Here is a 23,449-nt window from a genome sequence, read left to right as displayed (position 1 = left end):
TGTTTGTAACATATGTTATGCTTTTGCCAATTCGTAATGTATTATACGTTTTGGTAGATTATTGTAATGTAACCTATTGTAACGTAACGTAATAAAAAATCAGGTACCACAGATATACGTATAATCGTTTACCAGGTTGCAGCATCAGGTATGTCTATGGTAAGTTACCAATCATTTTTTATATCAAGTCTCGACAATTGTTGCAAGAGTGAAATGGCTCAGGTTTACCTGTGGTCATAGCCCAGTTTACTCACTGTCATATTATGTACGAGAACATTGTCAAGTACAAATTGTTCAAATGTCATTAGAGATTGACATTGTTCTTATTCCTCCTTGCCCTCATCGTCCTCCTCTCAATCACCTTCTACCCGCTCTCTCTCTGACGTTTTCATCCACAGTTCCAAAACACGTGATCTGTCAACATCCTGATTGCTTGTTGACACATTTTGCTTGTTAGTTTTTACACCTCGGCAACTGTTTGTTGAGTGTTAGTATTTTGATCATTTTAGTTTGGTAATTGAATGGCCACATGGTGACGACTGCGCTTTAACAAGTCTGTTGTGTGTAGAGTTTTGCAAAAAATTGGAATTGAGATTGTGTGAAAATAGGAGAAAAATACTTATTTCGGGTAAACGGTCCTTGTTCTGGATTATTTTTTTAATGGTTTCGTGCAAATTGTTCATAGAACCAGTTTAAATGTGTTAGCAGCTGTGAGAAACTTAAATATGAGCTAGAATTGTTGCAGGGTGGGAAATGCTACAGGTTCTTTAGAATCTGCGATGAGCAGGCAAAGTACAGACCAAGCCAAATAAAGACACCAACATCCCCTCACATTCATTAAATATATGATTGCTGGCGCATGTTATTCCATTTTGGTTTTGTCCACATAAAAAGCAAAAAGGAACCCAGGAAGCAATCCAACCCAAGGGAGCCATGACACCTATCTGCAATTTTCTCACAACACCTCTCCTCCCATGACCTCCACCAATTCTCTGTGCCTCCATTCTGCGTCAGTTCCTGTGGGCGGCAGAGCTGAACACATAGGTTAAAATACCTTTTCTGGACTCACCTAAAATAATATACCAATTAACATGAAGTTAGCATTTAGTCACGGCTGTGACAAAATTACTTACAATATGGGTCAAATAGCCCTTTTTCTGAACCTTTTTAATTTTGTTAAAAACCAGAACAGCTGCTGTGGGCGTTCACCAGGAAGGAAGGCTTTTCATGTACTGTAGGGGCCCTTGTGGTACATTTGCTGCCTTGTAACTGGATCATCATTGAGAGGCTGGGGTATACATTCTGCTTGCTGGTCACCTCAGGGCTCCAGCAGAGGGCGATGCAATGAGCACATTCTGGGTATCCTTAAAACACGTTTATTATTTTAAACTGCATCATCAGTTCACTAGGTAAAAACGTAGCATGTTAAACTTGGTAAAGAACGTGTTCATAAATCAAATCTGTGTGAAAGAGTTTGCTATTGAAACTTGCAATGGGTGCTGTGAGTTTGCAAACAGAGAGACACAGTAAGAGAGGAAGACAACGGTTTTGTTTCATGGTAGTTGAAGAAAGAACATTAATCTGACTGCACACTGTATATACATTGAGGACATTCAACAAAAATATTTACTTAGTCATGAAAATAAGCAGATGGATGGATTGGTTTTGGATAAATATGTCCAGAACAACCACTGGCTGAATTTTTAATCTGGTAATTGTTTTAAAAAGTTGATATAGGGAATATCGCTTATCTGAAACATGAACTTAAAACATGAACTGCAGATGTCTTCTGGTCATTTACGCTTGTATTCATGTAAGCAGGACAGTAAAAATCTCACATATGGCCCCTTCAAGGTTGTTCGTGAATGACGGTGTCATTTGGGCACAGATTTATTTTTTTCATGAATGTACGTGGGTAATTTTCCCCATTCTAAATCAACTAATGTTGTAGCTTTTTTTATGTGTACCATTATAACGCCACTATGCCAGTAGCAGATTGTAAAATCAATGAGACACGTCAGAGTAATGAGGACTTTCTGAAATGGAGGCCACACATTCTAAAATCTATCATCAGGCTTTTAAAAAATATGTCACTGAAGTGATATGGTTAATTATTTTGTTCACATTTTTATTTCCCTTCATTTAAATTGACAGCAATTAACACTTTGGACTTAGACACACCAAATTACAAATGGATTTCTTAAATACTGTACGTGACATACTAAAAGGGTGTGATTATTTAATAATTTTGTTGAAGACTGCAACAACAGCGTTCCACTGCACAGAATTCTCAAGTTCCTGGTAAATCTCACTGATCCGTGATTCAAGGAATGTAATACTAAAAATACAAAAACTGTGAGGACACACTTTACACCACTAGAAACTTGTCTTTGTTTTGACTGATCTGTACAATACAAGCAATTCTTCTGCTCACTGTCTAGCATTCACAGTAACAGACACAGTGCTCAAAATCTTCATAACATGTCATGACAACTCTGAAATGAAGAGCCAACGTTTGCAAGTGAAGACAATTCATTCAAATGGATGTTTTTCAGTCTTAAACACATTTTGTTGTTAAACAACAGTCAACCCTCGGGAAGCCCACATCTTCAGCATATTAAAACGTATTCGTGTTTTGTTTTCTAGTGTTTTTACATGGCGCGAAAGTAAAAAGACAGCACTTACCACCAGTGCTTGACTTGGGCCGGAAAGGTCCAGAACGGCTTTCTGGTACTTCTAATTTTAGGCAAGCTGTGTTACGGTTCCTTTTTTAGGCAAAAGAGCAAGCTCTGTTGGAACAACCGTCATTAACACACACATTCTGATGATTTGCCAGTTCCTGCACTTATTTTAGTCCAAGTAACGCGTCGCTTACCACTACTGAAAAACATTATCAATCTAAAAGCACCGCAGGAACCCAAGGAAGGTTCGAAGTTTTGCATTTTCAAGCAGGTAGTGAGAATGAGAATGAGGAAGCAGGTGAGAGTGTAATTAGGAGCAACAATTTGAAGGCCACTGATTACTGAAACACTCAATATTCGTCATTAGGATGACTGACAGTTAACAGGAAAATGGTCCACCTAAGCTTGATTTTTACACACTTACTTCACTCTGACATTCAAAAATCTGGTAATTGATGGCTAATGAGCTTTCTAGTGCTGATCAGTCTTTTATTTTAGACCCCCACGCCCTCCCAAAACCATTTCACAGATTTTCAATCTCATTACCCATTACACGATTTAACGTGGCTAACTGCAGCCGAGGTATCTGTAATGTAAAACAGTATACGACCATCAGGTCTGAAATGACTGCATCAGATATGACATGAATTGCTCACATTTGTAATAAGCCAGTGTCTAGTGGAATCCCATAATACTAAGTGCTTATGAGTCTTGAGTCACTTAAGTTGTAGAAAGTTGGCATGATGAATAAGTTCCAAAAACATGTCTGGCTTTCAGAAGCATTTATAAGGGTAGTAGATAAGTATAAGAGGCCTTTCAAACAATGTACATAAACATATTTTTGGTTCTATTCGCAATAGAGATTTTTGATCAAAGCCAGCAGACATTTGGAACTTAACCTTTGACTTGTGAGATAGCAAGGATAGTGCATGAGCCCTCCCATTTACCCGTTAGCCCACGTTTTACCAGTTCAACCTTACAGTATGCATCATCATGCACACCCCCACAACCCATAATCCTCTCCTTCTAAACTAAGGACAGGATGCTGTACACTCCTCAACCCACATTACTCTGTTTAACGGTACGCCTATTAAACAGCAACTACACACTGCACTTAATACAGTAGACATCTCTCCTCCCACGCGCTTACCAATAGCAGCTAAACAAAGCCTGTCATAAACCTTAACTGCGATCCGTGCTTGAGTTTGTTCATACACTCAGTTCTATACTCAACGATCAGACTTGCTATTGGACAACACGCTAGAAGTGCAATTTTTTTGCCACTTCCCCCACGCGATGTTAAGCTCCGCTGCACCCATTTAGGCGACTTGGTGTGAAGAAATGGGTTTACATGGGCACCGCCGCTCCGCTCCAACGATGTGTTAGTTAATTCCCCAGGCTTGCTGTCACGGTAACGTCCTCAGAAAGGCCTGCGACACGCCAAGGGATTCCTAAAACACGTCACATGTATTTTTCCCTCAGATTTTGTGCACAAATATCTTTACATATCTGTCAGTTAGCGTTACCATATCAACAAACTAGCAACAACAAAGTATATGCTTCCTTATTGACATTGCCACCTATGGTGTTTTGCACTGGCTCAACAAGGTGGAAGTGATTTCTATAATAATGAAGTCTTCTACGGTTTGTTACCAAAGTACCACCATCTGCTTGTAATGCACCTTGCATTGGGCTTTGGTCATATACGCATTTAGCTAGTTTTCCCAATATCTCATTAGGTACACCATATTCATGTAAGCCAACCGATAGCAAATTGATAAAAAAAACTCATGTTGCATTTTTTGCAATGTTCCTATTGCATTTGCAATCTCTGAACTTTGGAGGCAGGAACCAGACACTTTGCTTGTAGGCCAAGAAAAAAACCAGCCATGCTTTTGGTAAACCTACAGTATCTTGCATAAAACCAGGTTCAACTGCATCCATGTTGTCCTCCTCTTGTACGTTTTCATCTAGACAGCCCATGTCTGAGTCATTGAGGTTATCGCAGGGTACTTTTTCAATTGCTTCAATGTGTGTTGCATCGCACTTCCTGTGACATCGTGATAAAAGATAAGAAAAGGATGACTTGACTTGAAAAGTCTTGGCACATCGATGAAAAGGGCAAACTGCATGCAGACCTTGCAAATGGCAATTTAAGTGAGACACCAAGCCCTTCAAACATTCAAATGTTTTGGTACAATGCTCCCAAGAACACTTTATCAGAACAGATACATTGCTATTGAAAGTTGCCTCTTTTTTTTACAATTCTTTAAACAAGTGAACATTTAAAGAATTGTAAGAAGAAAATCTTCTACCACTCTAGGTAACCACAAGGAAAATTCACATGATTGACATGTCTGTGCGACCTGCAGTGATTTACATATGAGGGAACTGAGACACACTGAAACTCACACAGGCCACATGTCAACATGATTATGACAGATAAGATTAAAGTCACTAATATGTTGGAGGCTATGACTGGCGCCAATAAAATGTACATTGTTGACTGAATGCTATTGAACATGCAGCATTGTTAAATAGCTTTGTAGGCATTTGCGTGCAATGAAAAGATTCACAACCTAACCGTTACACATTGACTAACTACAATATTACAATAAAAATATTATTTCCAAATCCAATCAACTGACTACTAGCCAGCTGACAATATATATATTCAAAGCTGACTATCTTGCAAGTTCAACAACATCAATAGCTAGTATGTGTAGCCACGATAACACAAACCAATCATGTAAACCAGAACTATGTGAGCCCGCCAAAAGTTAGCTAGCAACTGTACATAACTACTAACACCCCACAGGTTTATATAAAACCTTCTGCTTTGCGAGCGGTATTCATCTTCAATATACATACAAATAAAATGTGTAATTTTTATATTAAATATAGCAATACAGTTCTGTGATAAGCAAAAATCTCAGCTATATCTACCCTATACATTGGAATAAATTGTTGGAATAAATGTTAGCTAACGGCAGGTAACATAACATAAACTTAAGAGTTCTTAACAATTAATGATTAAATGTAAACAGATCATGAATTGTAGCAACATAACTTACATTTATTCCAGATTTATCCCAGAGGTGTAAATTGCTGACCAACACAGGCACAACTTTTCTGAACAGAAAAGTCAAGTGAGAATATTTAAACATTTACCCAGCATGCAATGTGTGTTTCGGTAAATACGGTAATTTATATTTAAACTTGTTATGCAGAAGTTTTCCGTAAAAAAATACAGAACAATGTCTAGTAAAAATACAGATTTTTTTTACATTGTATGGTTAATTGATCAGGGTTAGGTTTAGAATGAATGTTAGTGTAAGGGTTAGGGAAAGGGTTAAGATTAGAGATATGAAGAGGTTTAAGGTGAAGGTTTGTGTTAGTAGATGAAATGGTATTGATAGTCTTTAAATCTTCGGTTTGACTATCCAAAGAAAGTGTTCTCCTTTGCTGAGATAACCCATCACCTGACAGGTATGACATATTAAGATGATTAAAGAGCATGATCATTATCGCAATGTGCATGATCATACGCAATGTGCTTGGGACAATAAAAGGCCTATCTACCATACAGCAAAATGTGATATGCAGGAATGTCCTTCAGAGATCTATTTCATTTCCTCTACCATGAGCTCCTACATTGTGTTACAGAGCTTGTCAGCATTTTCCAACGGACCCTTTAACTAAAGCGCATGTAACCCCACCAGCCCACGAAATGCACATCCGTCCTATTCATCTGCGGCGTCGTCTGAGACGAAACCGTTGGTCCGGCCTACAAACACAGTTGCACTGTAACAATAGTGATTGTGAACGCGAGAAGTTGGTCAAGAGACTGTTGCGGCCTTCATCCGCCGTCGTCCCCTCATAACATACGGCACCAGGCGGCACGTGTCAGTACACACCTGCCGAGATCCAGCCCCTTCGCAAAGCCACTGAAGAGAAGGGGGACAACGTTCCAGAGGCCACAATCAAGTCTGATCAACTCCACGCAAATGACATGTCGGGCAGCTCGGGCAAATGACGGCCGCACCATGTGACTGGTTCTCTGATACACCTTCTTACTTTTGTGAGCAACAGATAAACAGCATGTTTTATTGTAGTCATGTGATATCCTATGATTAGGGCCTAATTAATAAAAAAATCTTGGAAATTGTTGCATTCTGAATTTTATTTTTGTTCAGTGCGCTGATTACACTGCTATTCAAATGCTGAGATAAAAGATCACATAAGCCATTAACGAACCCATTTTCCTGCCCAGAGCATGAATCTTAATGAAAATCTTTATTGCATCAGTTAAAAATTCAAGGTCATGGTGAGCTGACAAGTCATAACAAAACCCCTGGAAATGTTCAAAATGAAAAAAGGGGTCAATAACATCTAGCATGAGGCAATTCCTATTTATAGGAGGAAAATGTCTATTCAGATTAGGATCTGTGACAAACATCTGCTGCCCTCTGCTGGAGATAAGTATTTTACGAGAGAACATCACTGTAGAGCTAGAGGCTAAACACGTGCGCTATTCATGCAATAATAATGACAGACATTTATTGAGAGGTTTATCGGCTTCTGAATTACAATTGTCTCGAAATTTGTATTTACATTGAATAACAAATACAATGCCACAAACGTATATATATGGCGTCATACACATGGATTCTGTAGAATTGTAACTCAGCAACATATAGACCTTGACTTACCTACATATGGACCTTAAGTACAGGGTGTAGAATTAGTGGGGGCGGGGTGGTCAAGACCCCCCCCCCCCCCACCCCAAAGTAATATAGACAGGTCCCCCTGGAAAAGGGTGAAAATACAGGGATCATTGACCCCGACCCGCAATATACCATACCAACCTACGCGGCTGCTTGAGTATACATGAGCTAGAGGTACCCAGACTGACATGTTGGCAGATCTACAATACCAGTCTCCATGTAAGAACCGGTCAGAACATATACCTGCACTTCTACTTAAACGGATTAGCTGCCCAGATTCCTATCTAGTGGTAATGAGGTTGATCAGTGCAGAAAAAAATCTACAGAGAGCAGACATTCATGCAATCTAATTCTGCTTGGTTCCATCAGTGATTGAGGTCGCGCGAGATGCATTGTTTTAGATGTGAATTAACTAATTAGATCTGTAGTCTATGATTTTAACTACAGGCAGCAGTTCTAGATTGTTTAACCGTTACGTTCTGTCCCTTTCATGAAACAAGCTGCGCTTTACTTGGGATAAAGTAAGTACAGGAACTGACAAATCGCACATTAGATTATGTTCATCATAATGTATGCGTTAATAGGTCTTGGTCCGTTTAAGTAGCCTATCCCGGACGTCCCAGGCGGCTCTTTTGCCTAAAAAAGGAACCGGAACGCTGTTTGCCTAAAATTAGAAGTACCGGAACGCCACTGAAAACAAGTATCATATCACCAGCCTATTTTCACAAACAGCAGCAAAAAAGCATTTGGTTAAAGTGGAATCTGAACCGAGATCTGAAATAAATAGCAATGGAGTGTGGACATTCAAGTCGTGGTTTAATTTTGTGCATCTGCCGATTGTCTATTAAACCCCTTCCAGGGCGCCATTACCCCGCAAGATGCGCTGTGGGTTGTCATAAGCATCAGGTACACTAAATAGATAGCCTGTTTTATCACCGTAGCATGTAGCATGATAAGTTATCTATTTTTCATTTCAAGCGTTAAGTAATGAAGTAAACTAAGCATTAATGTCATGGCCAGTCACGTTTCCGCAAAAACATGCCAAATATGACTAATAATTGCAATGCTGTGTACATCCTGCAGATTTCCCCTGATTAATGGTTGTAGATACGCATATGTAGCCACCTTGCTTTGAATTAGTAAATGCATTTGGTCTCTCATTCTTTGAGTTATTGAATTAGGGAATCATTTAAAACATTTGGGTGTGAAGTTGCCATTTATTAATCAATGGAGCCCAACCACCCAGTAGAGCTGCTGCGTGCAGGCCCCAGACCGGGTGGCGAGGGGGGACAATCCCAAAAGTCCAACTGCAAATGGGCCGACGGTAAGTCTAGTCCGCGGCAGCACCCGAGGACTCACTTTCACCGCTATCACTCTCCCCTTAATCAATGTTTAACAAGCTACCGGTTTTGTGTTCTAATTGGATTCAGGTTGCAGTACCCATGGATTACTATCGAGGGTTGCACGACTAATCAAGGATACAGCACAGGCCAGTATTCATAGTTTTGCCGCCAGCTATAATGCTGTATCACCCTGCGAGTGGATGTTGATGCTCACTTCCTAGTTGCTGCAAACTTACAAGCATGCTTGAATTGGACATCATTCTCTTCATTTTCAGAGTCCAACAAGTGTTTCTGTAGATGCTCTACATATCATCTGCAGACTGTCAGTAACACTGTAACTAACCCTAACCTTACCTAACCATATTCTTACCCTAAATCTTACTGAAACCTAACCCTAACGGTAGTAAGGAGTTGCTCATCAACAGATGGCTTGTTGAAAGTTTGTTCTATTATCTATTAAACATTTACAGATGGAAATATGAACCCCTCAAAATAAAGTGTAACCCAAATGTCTTAAAGTGTGAGCAGAGTATTTCAAAGATACTAGAAGTATAAGCAGTACACCATTTTTTATACAATATGTCAAGACAGGTTATTCTAATACTGCCAGTAACTGTGAATTTGTCAGCAATAGTTTTTTCTCAGGTGTAAAGTATGTATTTGAACAATATTGGCGTACCTCTTGAAGTTACAGCTTTCATTCACTAAAACCAAATACCAAAGATAAGCACAGTATTCTTTGTTGTTGCAACCCCATTAAATAGAGGTTCGTAAACAAGGTCAAGGCCTTTCTGTGTCAACGATGATCACATACAGGTATTCATGTACAAGAAAACAAGGTTTGCCTGCACTTTTGTTGCTGCTGGAAAAGTGACGTTTTTCCATTCAGGCAGTCTCTCATCAAAATATACCAAAATGATAACCCATATGGTTATATGATTTACTTAAATTAAGTGCTAAAAAAAAAATCCCTTATTGTGCATGAGCCTGTGGTTTAGATGTGTAGCCTAACCACTGTGAAGCAAGGAACGGCAATTTCAAAAGACTGCTGTCATGCTGTTATGCAATGAAATTCGATTCTGTACTCTGTACTGGTCAGATCACACAAACTTCACAGTGCTACACATCACACATCATAAAAGACACTCCACTATGCTAACCAATAGGTGGACCTACACACACTAAAAGATTTAAACACCATTTCACGTTTTGTTTTTTGCTATAAAGTCTCTACAAAAGCTGTGAATTGAACACCTTTCCACCATCCCTAGATTTAACTATTATATTTCTTGCCTGAAAGACTGTCAATAATCTTCTCTTTGTCATTGAGTGAAATCTACTGAAGTCATTCAGGTCGATTGAGGATTTTTCATCCATGAAAATATAATACTGCAAGATATTTTCCACTGTTCACAGCCACAAATACTGACAGGGTTATTCTGTAAAGTGAAATATTATGGAAATTAGTTTCAAATAAATATCTATCTGAATTTCCACCTGCTTCTTTCTATGTGTTGTAAACACAATGTAGACCAGTAGTTCTTCTCACTTTCAGTTTCCCCTTTATAAAAAGGCTCCTTTTTGGCCACAGTTGTGAATCTGCAGACGCGTACACAGTGTGTGGCTTGATGGTCTGGTAACTTCTCAAACATCAGAACTCAAATAAATATTCATAATGCAACTAAGGGCTTTGTACCGACCCAGGAGATATTTTAACATTTTGCAAATGTAACTTTCTACTTAACCAGAGTCAGAATAACTCATGGATACCATTTATATGTCTCTGTGTGCAGTTTGAAGGAAGTCTTAAAGCCCATGCCCATCCACTAACATAAATCATTTTTGAACATTAGTATGAAGTGTACTGTATGCCAATAGGAGTGTGCAATAGGTTTGCACAAATGTTTCAAAGAACATGAATCACCTAACCACCTTTGATTCTTTTTCCCCAAGGGGCCCAAATGAAATGTAAATACAATAGATTCACATCTCTGGAATGAGCTGGGTGGGACTGAACAAGTCTCCACCGAGTCTGCACTAGATTACAGACTGCAGTGGGAAGAGAAGTTTACTCTGGCTGAAATTTGAACACGGCGATCCAAACATTGAAATGGTCAGATAAAATATGTGTTCCTTTAACTTTCCAAACTTAAAAAGTACGACAATTCAGGGGCCTAAATATAAACTCTGCAGTACCTCCTGTCTAACCACTGAGACACTTCGAGCATCTCTAATTCTAACGCTCCATGCATCTAGCTGAGAAGACAATTAGCCTTGTGAGGACAACATGCTAAACAAAGTTAGGGTTCAAGAGGGCATTGGGCATCACAAAGTGACATTACTTTTCTTATAAACGAGCCACAACCAGGACCAAACCGTTCAGAGGTTTCTCATCGTCCCATTGTCACTCATCTTAAAACGTCATATTTCCAAAATGGCTTCGCTCGCAGTGTTCCCTGTGTATTTGGCTTACAATGCTGACAAAGCGAACTACCAATGAAACTACCACAGCACAGCTTCAATAGTGGCACATCAAATCTCGGACCCAGCCGAGCCTTGTGAGGTACGTCAATTATGCTCCGGTTCCTTTGTTGGTAGGCTGTATTTAGCGGAGTTCTCAATAAAACTGTGAGCCAGAGGAGCCATAGATCCCTATGGGCTGGGCGCCAATGCTGAGAACCCAATGCTCTGTGTTTCCAGTCCGTATAGAGATGGAGGAACGGCGGCGGCATCTCCGTCCGTCCTGTCAGTACTTGTTAATCCCGAAGATCCGGACTCCGTGAAGCTGCGGGAGCTTGGGAATGAGAACGGTCATCAAGGAGACCGTGTTTACCACAAAATGTGCCCGGTCATATTTGGTGTAGAAGCTAGTGAGGATGTAGCTAGGTGTAGAGGAGGGAGAGAAGGAATGAGAAGATTAAAGGCTGGAGCTGGAATGAGAAGGTCAGGTAACAAGGTAACAAGGTATGGTCTGGACAACTACAGGCAGATCCTATTTGGTCAACAGTTACACATGATTTTCACAACACCGTGTCTGCACCTGTTAACTGTCGTAGAGGACTGTTGACGATCAAACTGACATTTGTCGTCCGCGAACACCATCGATCCATCACGGTTAATTGACTAAGCGTTAGTGACAAGAGTGTCTGTCAGGAGTTTCTCTCTAAATGGGGCTTTCTGCTGCTGGCAGAAACAGTCGCCACCACAGGGGCCTACAGTACAGACTGGCTGGCAAAGGCTGATGGGAGAATGCTGGAGTCAAGGACAAACAACACTGAGGCTGACGGTTCACTTCACATAAAGCTTTGCATTCAGCGGTACTTCATAAAGGTTTTCTAATTAGTCAAGAGACTGTTCGCTAATGGTCTATGAATCAGCGGTGAACATAACGGTGCAGCTCAAGGTATTCAGAAGTACTTACAGGATGATGGGGGTGATGGTGAGAAACTTGCGCGAGGCAGTGAACTGGACGCCGTAGTCCATCTGCTCCCAGTATGTGTAGAAGCGAGCCTTGCTCTGGTCCGGAGTCTCAAACGGGGTTCCTTTCACCAAATGTAACAGCAGGTACATACACTGAAACACAAACAACACAGAACGGCTGACACGACAGGCTTCACCTGCCCTCTTATGAACTGTACGGTTGTACTGCGTGATGTTCAGAAGCTCACCACCCCCGCATGTACAGTATTTATTCTGGCACAGAGTGTGAGCCGGCATTACTGTTCTGTGACTCAAATATACCCAAGCGACTTTCATAGAAAAGGGGCAAATGTCGAAGGTTGGCCGATGGCCCCCGGCAACCCCCGGCCACCCACCAGGTTGTGGATGAGGTTGGTGAGGGTCCAGACCACAGGCACGCTGGCAAAAGGGATGCTGAGCAGGATGACATGCAGCAGGCCGATGCCCAGGAGGTAGGAGAGCCAGATACCCCTACTGTTCATCACCCGCGTGTTGGGGTTCACCTCGCTGTGCGCCGTGCCCACGTTCATGATGCCGACACACCCAGGTGCATGCCCCTCCCTCGCTGAGAAACTGGACAGAAAGGAGGCGGTGGGGTTGATATCGTTTAGCAATTAATGCCAGACGAGTTGTGCCTGAAAACCACAGCCATTAGCCACATATTACAAACCCCTGAGGCTCCCTGCTATCACAGACTGGCTACCAATGTAATTAGAACAATAAAAACATGTGTTTTATGGGTCTGATATGCATGAGCATTCAGCCAATCGGCATTCAGCGCTTGAACAACCCAGGTTATCATTTCCTTTACTGTATGTATGTCAGCCATTAATCATCTTCTTTTTTTTTTTACAAAGACATACTGGGTACTGCTATTCTATTCTGTCCATGAACTATTCATAGTAACATAGTGGGAGGGGGTGGGGTAGTTTTGTCTAAGTTAGTTGGCGTGTTAACTAGGTTGTAAATTTGAGTTATGCTGAGATGTAACAGACAGCAGGGTAGTCTTGGTCGCACGGAATAAAAAGTTGTTCAACTGTTCCAAGTGGTTAAAATGGTCTCAAAGAGAGAATGACACATAGGTATGACCCATCATTTATGTTGGGCAGAGTGATTCAACTCGTATACTTTATTACTTCTTCCTGAAGTTTCCATTATTAAATTGTAATAAATTATGGTCAAACATATTGCATTGTGCATTATAGTATTTCAAAATCAATAACATCTATAAATAAACCATGATACATAACGACTGTAGACTACTTACAGCAGAAAATGGCTTCAATCCGACTTTAATCTTCACTCTGTTCTCACGTTTCCTCTTATTCGCTATCGCCTTTAGTTAGGTATTTGGCATCACTAGTTCAGACCGCTATATCGATTCGATTTGTCATTCATTCAAAAAGCATGTTGATTCCTTACTCAATGTAATATGTATCCTTTAGCACGCATCCCGAAATTCACGCTAGACAGTCAACTCCCCAGCCACTTTATTCGTCTTTCTTGCGCACAGCTGGTGACAACACAGCACAGCTCATACCAAACGTCATCATTTTCAGAGCTCCACATCTCCACATTTGGAATGTGTTTTATTATTCATAATACATATCACTGATTGGTTGCTTTTTGTCACATGGGTACAATTGACCAATTAAAGGGAAAACATTGGAACAGCCCTCCAGCAACGTCACTGTTATGGGAGGGAAAAGGACACTTCACAAAAAATACTCGAATGGAATTTTTACCGTACTGGCCAACCTCGATGATTATGAATGGGTCTGTCTATGATATCAATTCGCTACTAGATATTTAATGTAGGGCACTTCCATCTCCTTAGTAATTAATGCTTATGTAGCTTTTGTTTCTAAGGAATTAAATCCAGCATCCCAGGCTCCATTTGATAAAACGAAGTAGTTACCAATTGGGTTAAATTATTTTAAAAGTTTGAAATAGAAATACCCATTATATCACTGCATGCTTTAATAAAAAGTTGCAACGAAACTGGAGGCCTTTAGTGAAATAAAGATTTGTACAAGTAGATAATAGCTATTTTTGCCAACAGCTTCATATGATCAAGAATTTGAACGTCATTTCAATTATAATTCAAGATTCCTGCACAAAAGGAGTCCTTTGACTATGCTGCAATGTGGACCGTCCTCTAGGCTAGAAGCAGTCAGAATGACTGACACGGCTGATGCTTGCAGGCTCCCAAATCACAGAAGATCAGGAGTGTCATGTTCTAGATCCCCAGATAAGTCCAAACACTAATTTGGCGAGCGCTGTTCCCTAAGGCTGAGATGGTCAACTGTGTTCCATTTAACTAGGTGGTTATGTGATACCCACTGATGTCTGAGGGTAACCCAGAGTTGAGTGGCATTCAACAGGTTTGGCAAGCTGACAAGGTCTTCTCTCATGGTCATAGCCCTGGGTGTTAGAGAGTGGTGTAAGACGTGTAATTCTAGATCTCCCGTCACATGCAAATGCAGCACAATATGCTCTGAGATCATGGCTGGCGTTGGAAACAATATGAAAAGCCTTGCAGTGCCCATCAAGTCCACTCGTGGACATATGATATTGTCTATGCGTCATTTCTTTCCAAAGCCATTGCCTAAATGTGTTGTTCTGTAGTTTGCATATATCCAATTTGAGGCATGTTCCTTTTTGTGCATATTTTAATGCTCAACCCGAAATGTTCTGGCAAGACGCCGAACACCACAACTGTCATTGTAGGTATGAGGTTCTTTCCTTCTCATGCATTTTCCTTTCAGTGCCAAATCCTCCACTGTTGTGCATCGCCAATTACCTGTATTTCTACACGTCATGTAAAAAATATGAATTGCAAGTTGTCTGAACACCATTGGTAGTAGCACTTGGATTGGGATCAGTTCTTTTTTATTTGACATTTCATCAATGAAGAGCTCTTAGGCAACACACACCAGTGGCAGGTTTGGAATCGAAATAAAAAAGAGCAAAAAATAAGCCAACACCCACTTCAAGATAGGTTGGTGAATCTTCAATGTTATGAGGCGATATTGCTTCAACTGGTCTGTCGTTGTTTACATTGCTTCAACTGGTCCGTCGCTGGCGATATTGCTTCAACTGGTCCTGAGTTTTCGACCTTCCCCAGTACCAGGATATTCTGGACACTCGGCCAGTCTGGCTCGAGTGTCCCGAAGTGTTTGTAAAATGGGCAAGGGACTTGGCTGTCCAGGCGTCAACGGACAGCTGGTTCCTCCGTTGAGAATGCCAGGATGGAGAAGAGCTTTGAATGGGCTGAGAAGGAGCTCTCCTCCCGCAGGTCTTTGAATGCACAGAGCTAATCCGTATTGTCTTAGCTCGGTGAAGGTTAAGCTTGAGATGGCGAGCTGACACCCAAGCAGAGATGTCTGCAAAGACCCACAGAAGTGTGTGCTGCCACCTAAGTGCCACAAGGGGGAGGAGAAAGCGGTCCTTTGAAGATATGAAGTGAGGAAATTACATAACCAAGTGATTGGTGTATTAATAGAAGAGGACCGGTCGTAGAACCAAGCCAAGGGGAACACCAGTAGCTAGAGGAACGCAGGGCAGACTGATCCTCCTCCCAAGTCACCTGGTAGGATGCAATCTGAGAATGAGCCTGAGACATTCATCCCTGAGAGGTTCGAGGGGAGGATCTGTTGCTTCACAGTGTCAAGGTCAACCAATAAGAGAATTAGAACAGATTAGAGAGTCGGCTTGGGCAGTGAGAAGAGTCTCTGTGGCGCAGATATTGTTTTCTTCTTCATCAATATACAGGCAATTTATAAACAGCATTTTAAAGGTATTTCACCCCAACTTTTTTCCCTTCCCAATGTTGTCATATCCAATTCCCCGGCTCCTTGTCGCAGCAACTCCACCACAGGTGCCCGACGGTTAAGCATCGCCGCACGCTTCCTCCAAGCCAGTCCGATTCTTAACACAGTGCTTGTTCAAAGCCAGAAGCTTTAACCCAGGAAACATTCTGCGTGTCTGTACTGGGTTGGTATGTGTTCATGGTTTCCTTACACAGTCAGGGTCATCAGTTTTAATTCATACAGTTGGATGTAATTGCACCCCGCTCTCTTTCAGATGCTATCCATTGCTACACTGGGCAAGCTGTAGTTTTCCAACTAGTAAATGGGCATGGCTGACTCTATTGTGACTCAAACCTGTTCTGGGTTTAGTGCGTCATAGTGTTCCATTTAACACATTCATTTTCAAAGATAATGTTACCTCAGTATTTGTGTGTGTGTTTGTTATTTTGCCACATGTGCATGTGTTCCCGGTCAAGTGTTTGCATGCATGTTTTTGTAATTAATGTAATACCAGAATATGTGGTTTAGCAGCACCAAAGGAGGAAAACATAATTATTTTATAAGACCTTTATGAAATAGTTAATAACACTAAATGATTGACACATTTTTTCATAAGGTCTTTCTAATTCCAATCCATAAATCAATGTATTACCCATTTGTGTAGGCATTTGCAATAAATGAATGGCATGTAAAGACGTTGATTCTGGTATCTATTCACATGTTGTTATTATGTCTGGTAAAATAGGTCTCCACCATCTTTGTATGCCTAGATGTGACCAATCTTCTTAAATATTTTTTTAAATCTCTGTCAATTTGTTTGGGGAGTGTGGATTTGGATTTATTGGCTTTAAATCAGAACTCTGACTGGGGCCTCTCAAGGACTTAGCAGTAGCTTTTAATCTGTGCTTGACATTGATGGAATTTTCAGCTTTCTTGCAAAGGCCAGCAGGTTTTACGTCAGGACTTTTCTGTACGTAGCTCCAGTCATTTTCCCTGCTATCCTGTGCCCCAGTCACTGATGATGAGAAACATCCCCATAACATGATGCTACAGAACATCCCCACAAAAAGCACAAAACTTGGTGGCACTGATGCAACAAAATGTGGAAAGTATAGACTTTCTATCAGCTCTGTATGTACAGCATTGCAATAAAGTCATGAGAAAGTAGCAAAAATGTATTGCGTTTTAAAACACTGTATTTTGTGTGACTTTCTTTATAATGCAAAACTGAAGAATTCACTTTTTTAAGTTGTCCTGTAGTACTTATTTGTGGCAAGATTAAGTTTAAGCCATCTTTTGACTATGGCTGCTTTTTGTTATTTACTCTGTCCAGTTGATCCCATAAAGCTTCAGTTATTGTTTATTTAATCAGATGCAGACATTGTTTGTGGGAGTTCCACTGTGTTTTCTGTCGTCAACAGCCTAGTTTCAGGTTACACCGACAAGGGTGGAAATGTGATCACTGTAAAATAACTCTATCTGCATTGGTGGATTATAAAATGTAACCTTCAAAGTCATGTTTCCCATTTTTTATAGGTGGTCAGGAGCAGACTACATTTCTATACACTCTGCCCACTCCCTCAAGGCCCTTTCAGTAAGACTTTCAAATGTAATATGATGCTGTTAATTGGACTCGTGCCTGTAATAACAGCTTTTAATGACAAGATACCTTTCATGGCTAGATTCTTTTCTGGCATTATTGTCTCGCTTTTGCTCTAGGCCTTTGGTTTCTGTAACATACACCCCAGTGTTTCAAAGAGACAGAACGCATTCAAAGGGAGTACATGACAATACACTCGACTAATATATATTGTTATTTATATCCAATTAAATTTAAAAGTACACGGTCAACATTTACAGTAATGTGTATAAATTTGAGCGATAATGCTGTTGGTATTGATATGAAAGTATGGATAATGTATGGCAAAAGAGTAATGCGATGGAGCCTTCTGTTCATTATCACCTCTCAGAGCCATGCGTGACCAGCAGATGTCATCATCCTCACATTTCAGCTGGTCGCTTGCATGCTCAGGGACTCATCCGACTGTTAGTGAATGATACACCTGTTCTGAGGCGGAATATGTATTCGAGCAAAGCTTGAAAAGGCACAAGAAAGGTATGCAGGACGGTTGTCATGATCCGTATCCTGTACTTTTATTCAGCCCCCAAAACTAAAGTTGCGTGTTGACGGTCAGATTGTAATTACGCTGTCCGCCGGAGACAGTCAGCTGCATGGTAAAATAAAAACAAAAAATGCATATTGGGTAGTTCAACCATTCTTCATGTGGTCCATAAACGCATTCCCTCCCTTCGCCCCGGGCTCTGCTTTCTGTCTCACTCTCACAAATTGACCAATCAGGGGTTGACAAATCAACCTTTAAATGATTCATCGCCTCATTGTTATTTTTTTGTTGGGGATCACATTTAATTTTATTACCAAATACCATAATGCCGGTTTTCAATGACTAGGAAGGCGTATGGTGTCACTGGGGGGAACAGACGTGTGACCCTGCCTGGGAGGAGGATCGAGATCAGGGCTGGAAAGGGCTGTCGCAGGGAGTCCATTATTGCCCCTGGAGGAAGCTGGGGATTAGAACGCCAAAGAATTTCAATAAAAGAAGTGTCTGTTTGGGGGGGGGGGGGCTATGAAGGGGGGTATGGAGGAGCAGAGGGCTCCCTCATTGTCCCATCAGTGATTGAGAGCCAGAGGAAGGGAGTGGGAGATGTATTGTGTTCGCCGGGCCCCCCGTGGAAGGTGGTTATTAGGGGGGATGGCAAGAAGGCTGGCTGTTGACTCTTCATCTTGTGTGAACAAAGTCTCTGGCACATAGTCTCCCTTCTCTCTGCCTCTGTTCTCCCTCTGCCTGTGTCCCGGACCCCTTGTTTACGAGTGCCATGAGCACGGCCCCTCCACTCCCAGACCCTCGCTGGCCCCACACCCTGCACGGCTGCTCATTGTGGAACTTAAGTGCCCTTTAATTAGGGCTTGGGCTCAGTGTCCGGCTGAAGAGCGCCAGTCGAGGGGTTTGAGGCTCTTCAGTCCCTCTCTGTGTGACAGAGGCTCGGCCGCCCACACCAACAGGGGCTCCTGCTGAATTGCAGAGGGATGAAGTGTTTGCCGCTCTAATGAAAAAGGTTTGTTTGGGGGAGAGTTCTTGTCGCTCTTTGTCCCCGGATTACAAAGTCTCTGACAAAGGCTGTGGCGATATTATCCAAATGCTCCCATTTCCAGGACACATTAGGGATGGGTTCCGGAGCAGATGGACGGGCATGCGGCCTCTGACGGCAGACAGGCCTACTGGTGTGTCGACTTTCATGGCAGCACACAGCACGATGATAGTTGTCCATTGCAATGGGACACCTTGAAAAACCAGACACTGTCGCTCTGTTCCGGAGCGAAACAACACACCAGGGACGTCGAGTCTCATCTCTGTCCAGTGGGGAAGGAAGGGGCACAGGCCACGCGAGCAACATGGACCGGAAACATCGCAGGACTGTTACTATGACAGAGCACATTTCCTTATCGTGACGGGGCAAGACGCCCAGATATGACGGGAGGAGTCAGGCATTGAAGGGCGTTGAGAATTGGCTGAGCTGAACTGCACCAACAGAACGAGTAACTTGCGGAAACCCCGCTGGGTCAAGAGCTTACTGAGAGCGAGGGGCTCTGAAAGAAAGAGGCAACGGAGGAGGAAGAGGAGAAAGGAAGAGGAAGGAGCGAGAACGGGAGCGAATGAAACAAACAAAGAGGAAAGATGGTCTAAGAAAGAGAGACAGAAAGAAGTAATGAAAGAAAAGAAGTGTGTGAGGGGAGGGCGGAGCTGGGCGTGCTCAGAAACTTTTCGGCTACAGACCCAGTGTGTAGACGCCCTCCTAATCCTGGTTTTATTGGCTGCCTCGGTCCGGCCGCGCTGGTCGGATTGAGTGGGAGGGGGCGGTGGGGGGGGGGGGGGGGGGGGGGGGGGGGGGGGCTAAACACATGTCCTCTTTTGTGGCGATACGCTGATCAGGCCTGAGAAAGAGCCGGACCTGGTTACAGCGTTTCTCAGGTCACCGTAGAAACCAACACAGCAGGGGTCCTCTGTGCCCCCACCCCACATATGCAAGCCCATAGTCTCTCTCTCACACACACACACACACATGCTCAAGAACAAACACACATCAATGCTCCATGGACACACATACACACACACATTTTATGTCACCGTGACATTCATCCATACAGTACATAGTTAACAAAGGTCAAAGGTCAGACGTCTTAGGCTGTGTCACTGAATTGTCTTCAAACCTGCCCTAGAGGCTGATGTCCCATTAAGGAAGCTGATATCTGAAGTGAGAAAAAATGTAAAGACGTAAATACCAGGTTTACAGACTGAATATGCAGTATTGAAGATCTGGTCCTGGTGTATTACCTTACAGATCCATAAACATTTTAGAGAGATGAACTCGTGACCCTAGGTCAGAGCTTCTGAGGTGTCTCACTCTCCACACTGACAAAGCCACCCAGAAATCACAGGACAGTCATACTGGTAGAAATGTCTTGCAGTGGTGACAGGCCCTGTACTTTACCTGCACCTCAGAATGAGAAAAAAGAGACACACATTCAGAGGGCGATCTTTATGTATGGTCCCTGTCAAACTCTAAGACCAGGTTTTGTTGAATTCTGGATCGTAGTCGTCAAGTTTCCAGACAGTTGATCACGTTGTGGCTGTGACCTGCAGGGTAAACAATGTTGTTCAGATGCAGACCGCAGACCATTCCATCGCCTCCCCTCGTAAATTCTGTCCCCGTCACATTCCCTATCCATACACATCTGGCCCTGCAGCACAGGACCCCTCCTAAATAATGCCTGAAGTCAAAATGGAAGCGCTGAGCTCGGCACATTTTCAAATGCCTTCACTGTAGCACACGACAATGTGATCGAAAGCAGACCCCGGTTCCTTGTCGCGAGCATCCCAGACACATACCCCATCTGGACGTGACGCTCGATCGACACTTTGACTGAAAGATTTACCATCGTCCATATTTCACCGGGACGGCCGCCGTTAATGTCAACATCCTCTCCCATTCTGGGGGGGGTGGAGACTGATGTTTTTTCAGCGGCCGCAGCTTATTACGCATCATTGTTGTGGGGAATAAAAGAGGAGTGTACTCCGTGGCTGACCTCTGGGCTGTGGCCACTGGGCCGGGCCTTTGGTAGGCAGGGAGCTCTCCGCTCCAGAGGGCACAGTCCCAGCCCCCGCTGTGAGACCTTTCAGCCTTTTCCTTCGGCCCCCTCCAGCACTCACTCACTCCTGCCCTGAGATGGACCACCACTACTACCACCCCCAAGGCAAAGCATCAGTTGTCACCAGAAAAAAACCATCAGCGGTGAGGGGGGGGGGGGCATTTCGCAAACCGCATCAGATAGGACAGGAGCTCCTTGGTCTGTGGTCACCACTGGAGTTTATTTTAAGATGGCATCTTATGGTGGCGGTATGGGAGAGGTTTGAGTGCAGGGCCAACATAATCCCCCGTGGATACTGCAGGAAGAACTTGATCAATTCCTAATCCATGCACCTGTGCCACCATGAAGTCTTCGATCCAAAAGCGAACAGACCATCAGGGAACTAACTGACACCAGACTTATCAATATGTTTCTTTAAAACTATGAGTATTTTAATGGCTGAATAGCTGTGTCTGGTAAGACGTAGTAATGGACTGAAACTGAAAGGAACATTAACTCATTGATCTTGTTTTAGCTCAGAGTACATGTATGATGTCATGAGTGTCTGCATGGAGTGCTGTTTCTATTACAAAGGAAACACCATCTGAAGACACAGAACCATAATAACATGGTAGGGGAACCGCTAAGAGCATGGGAGCACATTACCCTTTAAAGACATGATGCAACAAAATAGCAAAACTGGAATAACAAGCTGTCCAACTGAGCAGGGTTTTACTTCACATAGAAACGTATGAAATCTCAGTTTCCACTAACATACTGCAGTCTTTTGATGTTTGTTTTCTTCGTGTTTTTTGTTGTTGTTTTTTTTTTTGCTTTTAGCTTTTGCGGTACAGTGCACCATTACAGAATAGCCTTTGTAGAAAAGAATTGTTTCCCTAAGCGTTGATATAAATAAAAGAGCATTATACCTCTTAATTAAATATTTTTTTCCATGTTAATTAACTTTGGGTGAGTGTAGTTTTAGTGTAATATGTACTGGCGTGTCCCAGCTCCCTCTTCTGTCCCACCCAATACCGTCTCCTCCACAGCCCATCACAACTACAATGGTACTGATGGGAAATGTGTTGCCTTTGGGCCACTAAAGCATATAACCCAGGCCTTAAGACCACGTTTTACAGCTTTATTGTGTCTTCTTTTATGTCCCCTCGTCGAGCTGGGAGGACAACAATTTAGAAAATTCACTGTAATTGTCTTCCTATGTACGTGTGTGTGTCTGTGAGTGTGTGTGTGTGCGTGGAGGCACTGTATGCACATATATCCGGATCAATTAGTCAGGGCACAAACCCTAAAAATGGAGTCAACACCCCCCCCCCACGCCCTCCACCACCAATCCAAAAGCCTCAGTGTGGAGGCAGGCCTTACATCCACATTCACCTATCCTGAGACACTTTGGGGAGAGCTTTGCTTTCAATGATCCGGGATGAAAAATATAGAACAACAACTCTACCTTTCTCTTCTGCGCCTCCCTTACACATCCCCTCTCGTTTTCCCTCCCTCTCTCCCTCCCTCTTTTCTGTCTCCTTTCTTTTCTTTTCCACATTACCAGGGGGTGGTGCGTGATTGACAGATGGGAACGCATTTTTTTTTTTTTTTTTTCGTAACCTAAGGCCATCCCCTGTGATTGGCTTGCCAGCTGACATCGTCAAACCTCGCTCATCTTCTTTTTTCCCCCCTTTAATATTGGGCCTGTGTATGAGGCATCCTGAGGGAGAGGGGAAAAAAAGTGCAGAGAGAAAAAGATATCTACCTTAGGAAAGAGCCTCATAGAGGGAGGGAAGTAGAGGACGGGTAGCAGCGTGTGTTTGTGTATGTGTGAGAGAGAGACACTTACCCACCTAACTACTAGGAGAAAGACACACTTTCCTGGCCTGACTCAAAGAAGGGGGAGAACAGGAGGAAGTTAGATATTTTTTTTTTTTTTTTTGCTGCAATTTCATTTAAATTTTTCCCCTCCCTCAACAATCAAGCGTTTTCTAAAGCTTCCCCTCCAGGAAGTCTGTTCTTTATTCCCCATTGGAAATATATATGTACTGATCCATTTCCACTAGACAAACCTCATGGATTTGTACCTGATTGGATATATGATGTGTGTGTGGTGGTCAACCTCGCGGGTGCTTGGAGGCTATCCCATCTGGTGGTGAGTACAATTCAGAGATTCAGCATCAAATTCTAGTGCTGCTACATGGAGACTTTTGGTCAA

The 23,449-nt window shown here is 42.5% G+C and overlaps 2 protein-coding genes across 3 annotated transcripts in view; one reads left to right on the top strand and one right to left on the bottom strand.

Annotated features, from left to right (window-relative positions):
• Positions 1 to 6,958: 6,958 nt before the first annotated feature.
• On the bottom strand, positions 6,959 to 13,753 carry ormdl3 (ORMDL sphingolipid biosynthesis regulator 3). 2 transcript variants are annotated; one of them, XM_010866356.5, is made up of 4 exons: positions 13,478 to 13,753; positions 12,567 to 12,845; positions 12,173 to 12,324; positions 6,959 to 11,633 (listed from the first exon to the last, which is right to left on the bottom strand). In XM_010866356.5, the coding sequence occupies exons 2-4, from the start codon at positions 12,738 to 12,740 to the stop codon at positions 11,498 to 11,500; spliced, it is 462 nt and encodes a 153-aa protein (XP_010864658.1). In that variant the 5' UTR covers positions 12,741 to 12,845; positions 13,478 to 13,753; the 3' UTR covers positions 6,959 to 11,497. The 2 variants fall into 2 exon arrangements, with proteins under 2 accessions (XP_010864658.1, XP_010864650.1); XM_010866348.5 differs by having other exon boundaries at positions 12,567 to 12,783.
• Positions 13,754 to 22,972: 9,219 nt separating this feature from the next.
• wnt3 (wingless-type MMTV integration site family, member 3) overlaps positions 22,973 to 23,449 on the top strand; it is a 27,060-nt gene continuing 26,583 nt past the window's right edge. The window contains exon 1 of the mRNA XM_010866336.3: positions 22,973 to 23,386. Coding sequence (XP_010864638.1) covers positions 23,307 to 23,386 — 80 coding nt within the window. The 5' untranslated portion in view covers positions 22,973 to 23,306. The remainder of the gene's footprint in view (positions 23,387 to 23,449) is intronic.

The sequence above is a fragment of the Esox lucius genome, chromosome 5 (assembly GCF_011004845.1).
Source record: "Esox lucius isolate fEsoLuc1 chromosome 5, fEsoLuc1.pri, whole genome shotgun sequence".
NCBI classification, from domain to species: domain Eukaryota; kingdom Metazoa; phylum Chordata; class Actinopteri; order Esociformes; family Esocidae; genus Esox; species Esox lucius.
Note: the sequence above shows the minus strand (reverse complement) of the source record. Positions and strands in the feature narration are given on the sequence as shown.

Bases quoted from the DNA above. Each gene is read 5' to 3' on its own strand.
- ormdl3 (XM_010866356.5), bottom strand. From the start codon at position 12,740: ATGAACGTGGGCACGGCGCACAGCGAGGTGAACCCCAACACGCGGGTG. The intron at 12,325-12,566 runs GTGGGTGGCCGG...TTTGTGTTTCAG, and splicing joins CCAACCTCATCCACAACCTG to TGTATGTACCTGCTGTTACA. The intron at 11,634-12,172 runs GTAAGTACTTCT...CTCTACACCTAG, and splicing joins ACCATCACCCCCATCATCCT to CTACATCCTCACTAGCTTCT.